At 45.8% G+C, this 13,653-nt stretch overlaps 2 protein-coding genes across 3 annotated transcripts in view; both read right to left on the bottom strand.

Moving 5' to 3' along the window:
- Window positions 1-11,040, bottom strand: part of LOC123755217 (integrin alpha-4) — a 194,279-nt gene extending 183,239 nt beyond the window's left edge. Inside the window, exons 1-2 of one of the 2 annotated variants that reach the window (XM_069327620.1) lie at window positions 10,902-11,040; window positions 9,412-9,653 (exon numbers count right to left, since the gene is read on the bottom strand). In XM_069327620.1, coding sequence (XP_069183721.1) covers window positions 9,412-9,617 — 206 coding nt within the window. In that variant the 5' untranslated portion in view covers window positions 9,618-9,653; window positions 10,902-11,040. The remainder of the gene's footprint in view (window positions 1-9,411; window positions 9,654-10,901) is intronic. The other variant, XM_069327619.1, reaches the window with a different exon arrangement.
- A 1,988-nt stretch (window positions 11,041-13,028) lies between these two features.
- LOC123749640 (integrin alpha-4) overlaps window positions 13,029-13,653 on the bottom strand; it is a 141,802-nt gene continuing 141,177 nt past the window's right edge. Inside the window, exon 16 of the mRNA XM_069327961.1 lies at window positions 13,029-13,075. Coding sequence (XP_069184062.1) covers window positions 13,029-13,075 — 47 coding nt within the window. The remainder of the gene's footprint in view (window positions 13,076-13,653) is intronic.

Genomic DNA, 13,653 nt, shown 5'->3' with positions numbered 1-13,653 from the left:
CCTCACGACACTGGAAGACAATAGAGTAAGAGAAGACATGATTACTACCTGCAAAATTCTCAGAGGAATTGACAAGGTAGATACGAATAAACTTTTAACACGGGTGGTACGCGAATAAGGGGACACAGGTGGAGACTGAGTACCCAAATTAGCCACAGGGACGTTAGAAAGAACTTTTTCAGTGTCAGAGTAGTTAACAAATGGATTGCATCAATGACTATATAACAGGTACCATAGCAATTGGGGACAAACATGTATAGTAGTAGTAGTCATATATAAACCCCACCAAATGACAGAAGACCAAGACAGGAAAATAATATAAACGACTTGTCTATCATTTATATAATAGAGAGAGCAGCTTCTGTTGCTAGCAGGAACAGATCCAGACTGCTAATCATGGGAGACTTCAATCACGGGAAGATAGAGTCAATCACGGGAAGATAGAATGGGAAAACAGAGACCCACATGAAGGATCAGACTCATGGAGAGCTAAACTACTGGACGTGGCAACGAAAACCTTTCTAAGCCAACACATCAAGGGACTGACACGAATGAGAGGAGAAGACGAACCAGCAATGGTTGATCTGATATTCACCCTGAATGAGTTGGATATAAGGGAAGTTAAGTTGGAAGCCCCCTTGGAAATGATTGATCACAGTGTAGTGATTTTTGAGTACCTGGTAGAGCGAGGAGTAATCTCCCCCAAAATGAACTAGCAAACAAGGGGATGGTTTACCGAAAGGAAAATTATGAGGAGACGAGAAAGTTCCTAAGAGAAATACCATGGGGCACATAACTCAGAACTAAGACCGTACAAGACATGACGGACTATGTCACCCAAAGGTGTCAGTAGGCAGAAAGCAGGTTTATCCCGGCCCCCCCCCCCAAAAAAAAAAAGAGAAGCAAAAGAAGAATCCATGGTTTAATAGGGCATGCATGGAAGCAAAGGAAAGGGACAATGGGCGTGGAGGAATTTCCAAAATAACAGAACAGCAGAAAGCCAAATACCAGAGAGCCGGGAATGAGTATGTCAGTGTGAGAAGAGAAGCAGAGACAGTGTGAAAATAATATAGCAAATAAAGACAAGACCCAACCAAAACTGCTCCACAGCCACATCAGGAGGAAACAACAGTGAAAAAAAATGATGACACTAAAAATGGGTGAGGACAGGTACGCATAAAATTACAAAGAGGTGTGTGAAAAACTCAACAAGAGATTCCAGAAGGTCTTCACAAAAGAACGAGATGAAGCCCTTGAGCTAGGAGAGTTGGCAGTAAACCAGGCGGCTTTGGAAGGGTTCGAAATTACTAGAGATTAGGTTAAGAGGCATCTGTTGGACCTGGACGTGAGGAAGGCTGTTCGTCCAGATGGAATCTCACCATGGGTCCTGAAAGAGTGTGTACAAGTACTTTACCTGCCACTCTCCACAGTGTATAGTAGGTCACTGGTAACGGGAGAATTGCTAGAAATATGGAAGACAGGTAATGTAGTCCCAATATTCAAAAAGGGTGACAGACAAGAGGCACCGAACTACAGGTCAATGTTCTTAACTTGTATACCAAGCAAGGTGATGGAGAAGATCGTGAGAAAACACCTAGTAGCACATCCGGAGAGAAGGGACTTCGTGACACCCTACCAACATGGGTTCAGGGAGGGTAAATCTTGCTGGTTTAATAGAATTTTACGATCAGGTGACAAAGATTAAGCAAGAAAGAGAAGAATGGGAGGATAGCATTTTTTTGGACTGCCGGAAATCTTTTGACACAGTACCCCATAAAAGACTGGTACATAAGCTATAGAAACAGGCAGGAATAACAGGTAAAATGCTCCAGTGGATAAGGGAGTACCTAAGCAATAGGAAGCATAGAGTTAAAGTGAGGGGGGGGGGTGATCTCAGATCGGCGTGAAGTCACCAATGGAGTCCCACAGGGCTCTGTTCTCGGACCTATCCTGTTTCTGAAATACGTAAATGATCTCCAGGGTATAGACTCATTCCTCTTAATGTTTGCTGACGATGCCTTTGTTACCAGTAACACTGTGGGACCGTCAGAATGGAAAGGGACAGAAGACGAGGAGATGATGGTGGTATTGGGGTCTAATGCCAGGGGACGGTTGTGGAATTGAGAAAGGAGTGAAGAGTGGGAAGGAACATCTGGCAGCTGCAACAATAACGGAGGACGGAAGGAACCTACCATAAAAAGTAATTTTGACTACCCGAAGAGACTGATGGCGACGACCATGAGGGAGTCCAGTAAACGTATATATCTCAATGGTCAAAATACGAAATGGTCAAAATACTTAGTCCACTTGGTAGGACCAAACAAATCTTGGAACATAAATGCATCTCTTGAGGTTATCTTGAGATGATTTCGGGGCTTTAGTGTCCCCGCGGCCCGGTCCTCGACCAGGCCTCCACCCCCAGGAAGCAGCCCGTGACAGCCGACTAACTCCCAGGTACCTATTTACTGCTAGGTAACAGGGGCATTCAGGGTGAAAGAAACTTTGCCCATTTGTTTCTGCCTCGTGCGGGAATCGAACCCGCGCCACAGAATTACGAGTCCTGCGCGCTATCCACCAGGCTACGAGGCCCCTGGGGACATGCTACACTTAAGAGCACGCAGTTTGTTACCAGTAACAAAAGACCAACGACCCTGCCAACGGACAAAGATTGAGGAATGAATAACCGGGTAGAAGTCGGAGTAAGGAACACCTTTATGGGAGATGTGATAAGTGCCTCCTTAGTGGTAACGTCCACCAATATGGCTGGAAACCAATTAAAACTCCATTGTCTTAAACCTGCTGGAGATAAGAAACTTCCAATGCTGAATTTCGACTATAACAAGATGGATTGGATTAAAGAACTCCAGAGCCATGAGGGTGCTGCGAGAGTCAACTACAACAACAAAGGAAAATTGACAGTGAGAAAATAGTTGACGAAGAGCGTACAAAATATAATGTTGTGCCGTGAAGGTGCTAGTCTCTGGAGGCAGGTGACACATATAGGTGTTTTCAGGAATAACAACTGAGTAGCCTACACCATCTGCAGACTTAGACACAACTGTGAAGACGGAAATGAAGTGGAGGTGGGGAAAAAAGTGTGCAAGGAAAAAGCGTTTCAGAACTGTAGGAGGGGTAAAAGCTTTAGTCAAGTGGGTAAAGGTTTTACAAAACTTAGGAAGGGAACCCTCCATGGGGACAAGGAGGAAATGGCAGGAGGGAAAATAACACGAACAGATAGGGAATCTTGCATGCGAGACAACCGTAAAGAAAGAGGTAGGTGGAGAAAGGTAATAGGACCCACAGGAGGGGTTAAGGTCAAAGTATGACAATAGCGAGAGTGAGGATGTTGAAGGGGAGCGTGCGTCTATCAGCTCTCCAGGAAGTATGGGACAAGACTTATAGTAAGTTGAGGGCCTTAGAGCATTCAACTCGGAGGTAAGAGATATTGGGGCGACCAAGACAATCGAGTGTCAAAGATTAACCAAAAAATCTTAGCAGAATCTTTGTACAAAAGGCGATGATCATAAAGTGATTAATGAGGACGAAGAACGACCTGCTTCTGAGTAAGTCATAGCACAAGTTTTAGTTGCAGAGAACCTGAAGCAATGATTGGTGGCCCAAGACGACACTGTATCAATCGCAAGTTGAAGCCGCCATTGGAGTAAAGGCGAGTCATCACCGATAACAAAGGGTAATATCGTCAACATAGAGAGCTGAGAAAATGCCAGAGGGAAGGGAGGAAAGAAGACCATTGAAGGCAACAAGGGAAAAGAGTAGTGTTCAGAACACTACCTTGAGGTACACCTTTGTATTGCCGAAAAGAGGTAGAGAGAGTGGTACCAAGCCACTCTAAAGGAATGACTAGAAAGGAAGCTTCGGAGGAAGAGAGGGTGATTACCACGAAGGTCAAAGGAACAGGGCTGGGACAAGATATGGTATCTCCCGGGAGTTTCATTCGTCTTTTCCAGGTAAAAAAGGACAGCAACAATGGAGGTCTTCGCAGCAAAGGCAGTATGAATATAGACCTCCAAGTTCACCAAGACATCAGTCGCGCTGCGGCACTTGCGAAAACCTAATTGAGAAGGAGGGCGGTGGTGATAGTGTTCTAAGAACCACATCAGACAGCCATTGACTATATGTTCAAAGAGTTTGCAGATGCAACTTGTGAGGGCAATGGGGCGGAGGTCCTTTGTGGATGTCCCTAGAGAACCTGGTACCCGAATAGGAAGAACAACCGCCACAAGCCAGTCCTCAGGGACTGACGACGACTTCCAGATACATTATACATATTCGGTGAAACATCTGATAATGAATGTCATCTGAGCCCACCGCCGAAGAACCACAGAGGGACAGGGTAGACTAGTGTTCTGAGAGAGGGAGAAGGTTATTGATAGTTATTGGGTAGCTGGAGATGTGTGCAAAAATCTAAGGGATAAGATTCAACAAGTGGCGTGTGAGTAAGGAAAAAGGAAGGAAGATGAGAACTGGAGCTAACAGTCGAAAAGAGGGAACCCAGTTCGGTCGTGACTCACACTAGATCCACCACAATAGAACCACGGAGGTAAAGGACTGGCGAGACATCTGGAACAACATACCCGCTATCTTACAGATTTTTTTCCAGATCTGGGGCAAAGGAGTATCAATCATAATGGTGAAGACATAAGAATTCCAACTCCCACGCGTTGCCGTATGGATGGTCTAACGGTCCACCACATTCCCCTTCCGAAACAAAAGATAAGAATTAGCCGTTTGTCGGCGTCGGTGTTTCTACCGGGCTGTCCGCTTACAGCAGACAGCCCGAGCACAGTCTGCATTCCACCAGGTAACACACTTCTGCGCGCCCAAGGAGGTAGTGGGAGAAATAGAGCGGAGGGCCGCATGTAATACTGTGTCATGAAAATAAAGGAGGGTTCCAGGGAGAGGCAGAGTGGAGAGGTAAGAAAGAGTAGCATGTCGGGTCAATAGATTCCATCAGCCTTGGCAAACTGCCACCTATTGAAGGAGAGGGGAGGGCGAAAAGAGAAGGTGACAAGGATGGGGAAATGGTCACTGTTACGAAGGTTATCAAGAACCCGCCATGTGAAATCTAAATAAAAAGAAGACGAGCAAAAAGAAAGATCAAGACAGGAAAGGGTGAGAATGCGGGAGTCAAATGAATGGGTTCACCAGAATTCAGAAGAGACAGAAGAAGAAAGGACAAATGGTTTGAGAAGGCATCCCGAGTGTTTGTCAGGGCATCACCCCAGAGGGTATGGCGACAGTTAAAATTACCCAAAAGGCTCAAGTAAGGAGTCCAACAGATGTTTAAGCACAGGAAGAAAAAGAGTAACATTGGAGGGGGGAGGGGAGAGAGATAAATGGAACAGAATCGGGCCGCAGAACACTGAATGTGTGACTGAAAATTAAGGGGACGAAGGGAATATCAATACGGATCAAGAGAGCAGTAGAGTTATAAGTCCCAGCAAAAGCTTGAGGGAAGGGGGGGGGGGGTGGGAGAGACAGGTATTACCATAGAAATGATCAGGACGAGCGCCAAGTATCAGCTCCTGGAAACCGACACAAAGCGGTAAAAACTCAGTGATCAGAAGTTGGAGTTCCTGGAAGTTGGCATAAAATCTACGAATATTAACACAGTATACTAAGTAAGATCAGAATCAGGATAAGTAATATCGGAGTTACGGGACATAGGTAAATCTACCAAAGACGAAGTAATCAAGGGAGTGGTAGGATGGACCAGAGGCAGTCTGACAGTCAGGAGTGGGAGGAGGATTCGGAGAGGGGCGGTAAAGGGAATCAGGGGCAGAAAAGACAGAAACAGTGGAGTGCACTTCCTCAGGGGAAGCATCCGAGAGAGAATCAAGGACCAAGGGAACCTCCATAGCAGGGACAAGTGATTCCGCCACTGAAATGGGAGGGAATGAAATCGGAAGGTGAGAAATAGAGCAAAGCCTTCTTACCCATCGTGGATAAGAAGGGGGAGGACCCAGGATTAGGTTACTGATGTAGAGAAACAGGTTTATCATCAGCAATATACTGGGCGACAGCCTTTACAATCTCAATAGGAGAAGGAGATCGGGAGAAGAAGAAGAACGGGAACGGTCAACATGAAGATGGCTGGGAGGAGGATGGACAATGGCCTGGACGGGCAGGCGGTAAAGCATGCCAAAAGACAGAGGGGAGGGCCGAGAAGAAGGATTTGTGTTTAATATCCTTGTGGCAGTCTTTCAGTTCCCTATCATCAGTCACAACATGGTGCGGGAGAACAACTGTTCCACTGCTGGCCTTCTGCCGGGCAATTTTTGCAGATCCGAACAGGGGGTCTCCCCAATGCTGGACAACTAAGCCAAGCGGTCAGCCGCTTCCTGAGAAGGGGCGTCAACGACACGAGTACCAGTACGGGTGGGGTTAAAGGTGACAAACATATCCATCGAATCAACTAGGTTTTTATGGATTAATAAATCATCAGGACGTGTAGAATCAACATGACTGAGATCAAAAAATTTAGTACACGTAGCAGGACCAAACAGCGCTTGGAATGTATTAGAACCGGAATGTTTTAGAACATCTTCACAGACGGAACAGTGGACACAGAATATGAGTGCTGGTACTGCTCTATGTTTGGATAGCAAACAGGCATATTGGAGACTGGAAGGACTAGTATCATCAACCCAAACTGAGCTGTAGCTATAACAGCTAGGAGTGTTGTGTGCATATATAATTGCAAAAAACACTCAACATGAAATCATATACTCAGACTCAAAAGCTGCACTTCAAATATTAGGAAAAAAACAGTGGAAAGACAACGTGGAAATAATTACCACCATTTTGTATCTTGAAGCTGTAGCTAAAGGCAAAGGGCTCACTATAACCCTAAACTGGACCCCATTCCATGTTGTAATCCCATTAAATGAGAAAGCCGATGGAATTGCTAAATTGGTCACTCGTCATCCAGTGATCCACAAAAGAATCCAATCTGGCCTAGAGTCTATAACAACACCATCACCAATCTGGCCTAGAGTCTATAACAACACCATCACCAATCTGGCCTAGAGTCTATAACAACACCATCACCAATCTGGCCTAGAGTCTATAACAACACCATCACCAATCTGGCCTAGAGTCTATAACAACACCATCACCAATCTGGCCTAGAGTCTATAACAACACCATCACCAATCTGGCCTAGAGTCTATAACAACACCATCACCAATCTGGCCTAGAGTCTATAACAACACCATCACCAATCTGGCCTAGAGTCTATAACAACACCATCACCAACAAACTCTCACACCTCAACAAAGCCCATCTACAACAGAGAGTAGCAGAAGGTTCGCCCTCTGAAATATGTTATCTTCATGCCACCAAGTTAGAAAATTTAAAGGAATCCACAGGAAAATAGCAGTTCGGTTATGTAGACTACGTCTAGGCTACAGATACAACAGACTATGATGGCGGACAGTGTAGCTTATATCACCCGCTACTGGAAGTTATCACGTCTGCTCCTGACTCACAAACTTAAGTATCCTTAGGGATTATGGTCATTTTCTAGTTAGGTGTACATGTGAGAACAGTTACGCTCACAACGATAATTAAAGACAAGTAAGAAATGAGAGTCCATTTAAACCTAAATAGGTTAAATCTGAATTATAATTAACCTCTTGTTGCCCTCAATTAAAGATTAATTCGGCAGCAGGAATAATTGACATCCACAATGAGGAGAAGCTAGCGAAGCTAGGAGCGGGAAGCTAGCACAGCTAGGAGCGGGAAGCTAGCACAGCTAGGAGCGGGAAGCTAGCACAATTAGGAGCAGGAATCTAGCACAGCTAGGAGCAGGAAGCTAGCACAGCTAGGAGCGGGAAGCTAGCACAGCTAGGAGTGGGAAGCTAGCACAGCTAGGAGTGGGAAGCTAGCACAACTAGGAGCGGGAAGCTAGCACAGCTAGGAGCGGGAAGCTAGCACAACTAGGAGTGGGAAGCTAGCACAACTAGGAGCGGGAAGCTAGCACAGCTAGGAGTGGGAAGCTAGCACAACTAGGAGCGGGAAGCTAGCACAACTAGGAGCGGGAAGCTAGCACAGCTAGGAGTGGGAAGCTAGCACAACTAGGAGTGGGAAGCTAGCACAACTAGGAGCGGGAAGCTAGCACAACTAGGAGCGGGAAGCTAGCACAACTAGGAGCGGGAAGCTAGCACAGCTAGGAGCGGGAAGCTAGCACAGCTAGGAGCGGGAAGCTAGCACAGCTAGGAGCGGGAAGCCACGAGGCTCACTCCGGCTAGTAAATACTGCTACACGAGTCCCTGGTTCACGGTTCCACTAAACAGCTCTTAAAACCAGTTACTAATAACAGTCGGATAAAGCAGACAATAAATTGAGTTTAAATAAAGTAATAAATAAATACTGATAATTTATATATATCAAAATAATAATTTTGCTCAATCCTAATTAACACTATCACTATAAACCCCCCACTGTTTTTTTCCATAAGTTTTTTTATGGAAACTTTTCATATCTATGGAATACTGATCACTAAAGAATAATCAATACACATTCCACTCACGAAGACAACACTCCCACAATACCTGGTCAAGCAGCTGAAGAAGCTGGAGAATGTTCTAAGGTATGCGAATAGACTAGTTCCAGAACTCAGAGGTATGAGTTACAATGAACGGATACGTGAATTGCACCTCACGTCGCTAGAAGACAGAAGAGTTGGAGGAGACATGATCACTATATACATAATTCTCGAGGAAATGGACAAAGGACAGATAAGGAAATAATTTTGCATAGGTGGTACACGCACAAAGGGACACAGGTGGAAACTGAGTACCCAAATAAGACAGAGACACTAGAAATAACGGTTAAGGGTCATAGTAGTTAATAAATGTAATAGGTTAGAAAGTGATGTGGTCGAGGCAGATTCCATACACAGTTTCAAATGTAGATATGATAGAGCCCGGTAGGCTCAGGAATCTGTACACCAGTTGATTGACAGTTGAGAGGCGGGACCAAAGAGCCAAAGCTCAACCCCAGCAAACACAATTAGGTGAGTACAAAGAGAGAGAGAGAGAAAGAGAGAGATAGCGAAAGAGAAACAGAGCGAGAGAGTAAGAGAGACAGACTGAGAGGGAGTGAGACAGATAGAGCAAGCGAGAAAGAGAACAAGTGAGACAGAGAGAGAGTGAGTGCGCGAGAGAGAGAGCGAGTGAGAGAGAGAGCGAGGGAGAGAGAGAGCGAGAGAGAGAGCGAGAGAGAGAGCAAGCGAGAGAGAGAGAGAGAGTAAGAGAACAAGCGAGAGAGAGAGCGAGAGAGAGAGAGAGAGAGCGAGAGAGAGAGCAAGCGAGAGAGAGAGAGCAAGCGAGGGAGAGAGAGAGCGAGCGAGAGTTCTACGGCCACAGTAGGGTGGAGGAGACTCACCAGGCCTGGCTCCCAGCTGCATAAAGAGCCACGGTGTAACCAAAATATGTCTCCCGCTCCTGGTATGGTAAACTTGGCTCCCACAGAAGGTAACTGGCGCCAGTGTCCAGGTTGAAGGCGCGTGTGGGCGTGGCCTGGCTCATCAGTACCACGCCCACCACCACTGCCACGCCCACCACCACTGCCACGCCCACACTGCCAGCCATCCTCCTAGTGCCAACTTCAATCGTCTGCTCCTTCTCCTGTACAAAATATATAACAATTTATCGATTATCTTTCTTGAGTAAATTAATAATGGTTTTGAATGTTGTAATCGAAGTCAATTATAAAGATTTGAAAAATGATGAATAAAGTTATGAATTGAAGTGTTGCAGTAATTGCGATTTTTTCATGTATATCTGCAAGACATTAAGTTGTGCAGAAGCACACGGGCGTTATTACTTCATGACACAAATGGATTAATTGCGCAAAAGCGCAATATTTTTGTACTAGTCATAAAGTGCAGAATCGAAGCATCAGAAATTATATCCAGTCACAGATCCTTTCTAATTCTAAGATAAGCCAAGTTCTCGTTACTGTCACACAGGTGAGTAGTGTTTCCGGCTTAATAGACAGGTGTGCAGTGTTTCCAGCTTAATAGACAGGTGTGCAGTGTTTCCAGCTTAATAGACAGGTGCACAATGTTTCCAGCTTAATAGACAGGTGTGCAGTGTTTCCAGCTTAATAGACAGGTGTGCAGTGTTTCCAGCTTAATAGACAGGTGCACAATGTTTCCAGCTTAATAGACAGGTGTGCAGTGTTTCCAGCTTAATAGACAGGTGTGCAGTGTTTCCAGCATAATAGACAGGTGTGCAGTGTTTCCAGCTTAATAGACAGGTGCGCAATGTTTCCAGCTTAATAGACAGGTGTGCAGTGTTTCCAGCTTAATAGACAGGTGTTCAGTGTTTCCAGCTTAATAGACAGACGTGCAGTGTTTCCAGCTTAATAGACAGGTGTGCAGTGTTTCCAGCTTAATAGACAGGTGTGCAGTGTTTCCAGCTTAATAGACAGGTGTGCAGTGTTTCCAGCTTAATAGACAGGTGTGCAGTGTTTCCAGCTTAATAGACAGGTGTGCAGTGTTTCCAGCTTAATAGACAGGTTACATATTTAACATTGTCGCGAGTTTTTACAATATATGTATAAGCTTTAAAGGAGGAGACAGCATCTGACTTTTGTTAGCATTAGGAGCTTTCCCTTCCAGCACATCATCTTAAGCCTTATGCTACCACTTTACCCTGGAACACGACCCGCCAGTCGGTTTACAACCAGGTCCCCAAGTTCTGTGGATAAACATATACGGACAATTAATTTAAGAACCGGTGCCCAGTCGCTCTTGCTTGCCCACCGCTAAGACCCGCCCGGAACCGCTCGCAGGGCGAGATTATATAATAGTAGAGCTGCTATAACACAAACTTATAAACTTAGTTAAACTTCAGTAATTAATGTCCTACCTCTGAGCTCAACCATCTACCTCACAGATCACAGCTCAGCCGTCCACCTCTCACAGATCTCTGAGCTCAGCCGTCCACCTTTCACAGATCTCTGAGCACAACTGTGCACCTTTCACAGAACTGGGCACAGGAATGAAGGAACAGGGGACTTGTGATCAGGTGTGATAAGGTGAGATATACTATCTCATATCTCAATACTTGAACACTTAGTCTTTTACCTTATCTCCAAGTTGCTTCAGAGTCCACAGTCACACACACACACACACACACACACACACACACACACACACACACACACACACACAAGTTAGAACAGTTAGAACTTTTTTAGTGTCAGAGTGGTTGACAAATGGAATGCATTAGGAAGTGATGTGGTGGACGCTGACTCCATACACAGTTTCAAGTGTTGATATGATAGAGCCCAATAGGCTCAGGAATCTGTACACCTGTTGATTGACGGTTGAGAGGCGGGACCAAAGAGCCAGAGCTGAACCCCCGCAAACACAACTAGGTGAGTACACACACACACACACACACACACAAAAAACGCACGCACGCACGCATGCACACATGCACGCACACATGCACGCACGCCCGCATGCACACACACTAATAGAGGGGCTAATCCACCCCATGATAACCAGCTCACACCTTCTCAGGTCACTCCCTACCCAAATCAGCCCTCCCTGCCCCTGCTTATCTCCCCATCACCTCCCTTGACCCCTCTGACCCCACTGCAGTCAAATTCATCCCACATTCCAAGGATCCCCTCATCACCTCAACCCCCAAAACCCGTCCAGCCCTCATCCCCTCAACCCCCAAAACCCGTCCAGCCCTCATCCCTTCAACCCCCAAAACCTACCCAGCCCTCACCCCTCCTCATCCCCTCTCCTTCCATGTGACCCCCACCCTTGCGAGGGGGGGTGGGAGGTTCCCCCCACCCCCTCTATCCTTCCCCCTCCCAATCTCTCAACCTCTATCTGACTCCCAACACTACGCTATCTCCCAACCCCTCTATGCCTATCAGACCCTCCCTAATCTTCAGACCCAGTATGCCCTTCCTACTCCAGACCTACCTACCCAGGCCCTACCCCAGACCCTCCTACCTACCTTCCTAGAAGCCCAGCCCCGATTAGCCCCCCAAGCACCCCTCCTGACCTCTTTCACCCCCATACACCCTCCGGACCCCCCAGTCACCCCCCTGACACCCCCCAGATCCCCTCAGACCCCCAGAGAAAGGGAGAACTCTGGTACAAGAGTTTCCATGAAGAATCTCAAGGTTTGGTACATCAATGCTGATGGGTATCTAATAAAGCAGAGGAGATAAAAGAAAGAGTGAGTGAAGCAGATCCTGACATAGTTGCAATTGTGAAAACTAAAATTAATGACATGATCTCAGATGCAATCATTCCTGACGGGTACCAGGTGATACGAAAAGAGAGGACACAGAGACAGGGAGGGGGAGTGGCACTCCTAATAAAGCGGAAATGGAAGTTTGAAGACCTGGGAAATCGGGTTACCATCAAGTGCACAAGCTTCATACATGGAACTCTGACAGTAGATGGGAGGAAGATTGTGATCTTGGCAATCTACAATCCCCCACCAAACAGTAAAAGACCCAGGCAGGAGTATGATGACAACAACAAGGCATGTATAGATGGACTGCAGAAGGCAGCAACACTAGCCCACAGGATGAGAGCGAAGCTGCTGATCATGGGGGACCTAAATCATGGAGAGATAAATTGGGAATCAAGGAATCCCCATGGAGGGGACGAAACGTGGGGAGCAAAATTAGTAGATGTTATAGACAGGAATTTCCTAACACAACATGTGAAGGAAGACACAAGGGAAAGAGGAGGAGATGCACCGAGCCTATTAGACCTGATTTTCACCCAGAACGTAGAAGATATCGAGAATTTAGAGCATGAAATACCTCTAGGGGCCAGTGACCATTGTGTCCTAGTCTTTGACTATATGATGGAATTCAAACTTATGACCATGGGACAAGAGATCTGGGAAAGGATAGTTGACTACAGGAAAGGGGACTATAAGACGATAAGGGACTATCTGGGTGAAGTGCAGTGGGAGGAAGAAATTAGAGGAAAAACAGTCCAAGATATGATGGACCTAGTCATACAGAAATGCCAGGAGGCCGAAGAGAGATTTTATACCAACTGTAAAGGGAAAAAATAAGAAGGAATATAATAACCCATGGTGTAATAGACAGTGTCAGGAAGCAAAAATGGCCAGCAGGCGGGAGTGGAGGAAGTACAGAAGACAAAGGACAGAGGACAACAGGATCAGATGCAACAGAGCTAGGAACGATTACATTAAATGAGAACGCCGATGAAATTGCTAAACTGGCATCTCGTCATCCAGTGATATCTAAAACAATCCAACCCAGCCTAGAGAACATAAAAAAAAAATCACCAAAAAAACTCTCGCACTGCAACAAAGCCCATCTACACCAAAGAGTAGCAGAAGGTTCGCCCTCTGCAATATGGTATCTTCATACCACCAAATTAGAAAGGTTATATATACCAAAAGGAATTCACAGGGAAATAACAGTTCGGTTATATAGACTTCGTCTAGGTTACAGATGCAACTGGGAGATTGGTGAACACAGACAGAGGGAATGCATCTTCTGCCAAACAATCACAGAAAAGCCACTACTTCACTATCTCCTGGAATGTGAAGCAATTAACAACCTAAGAAAATGCTTTAAGAGTCCCTGAATCTTGCAGTAACCACC

Source organism: Procambarus clarkii, chromosome 20 (assembly GCF_040958095.1).
Source record: "Procambarus clarkii isolate CNS0578487 chromosome 20, FALCON_Pclarkii_2.0, whole genome shotgun sequence".
In the NCBI taxonomy this organism is placed as follows: Eukaryota; Metazoa; Arthropoda; class Malacostraca; order Decapoda; family Cambaridae; genus Procambarus; species Procambarus clarkii.
The sequence above is the reverse complement of the archived record's forward strand: the minus strand, read 5'-3'. Positions and strand labels throughout refer to the sequence as shown.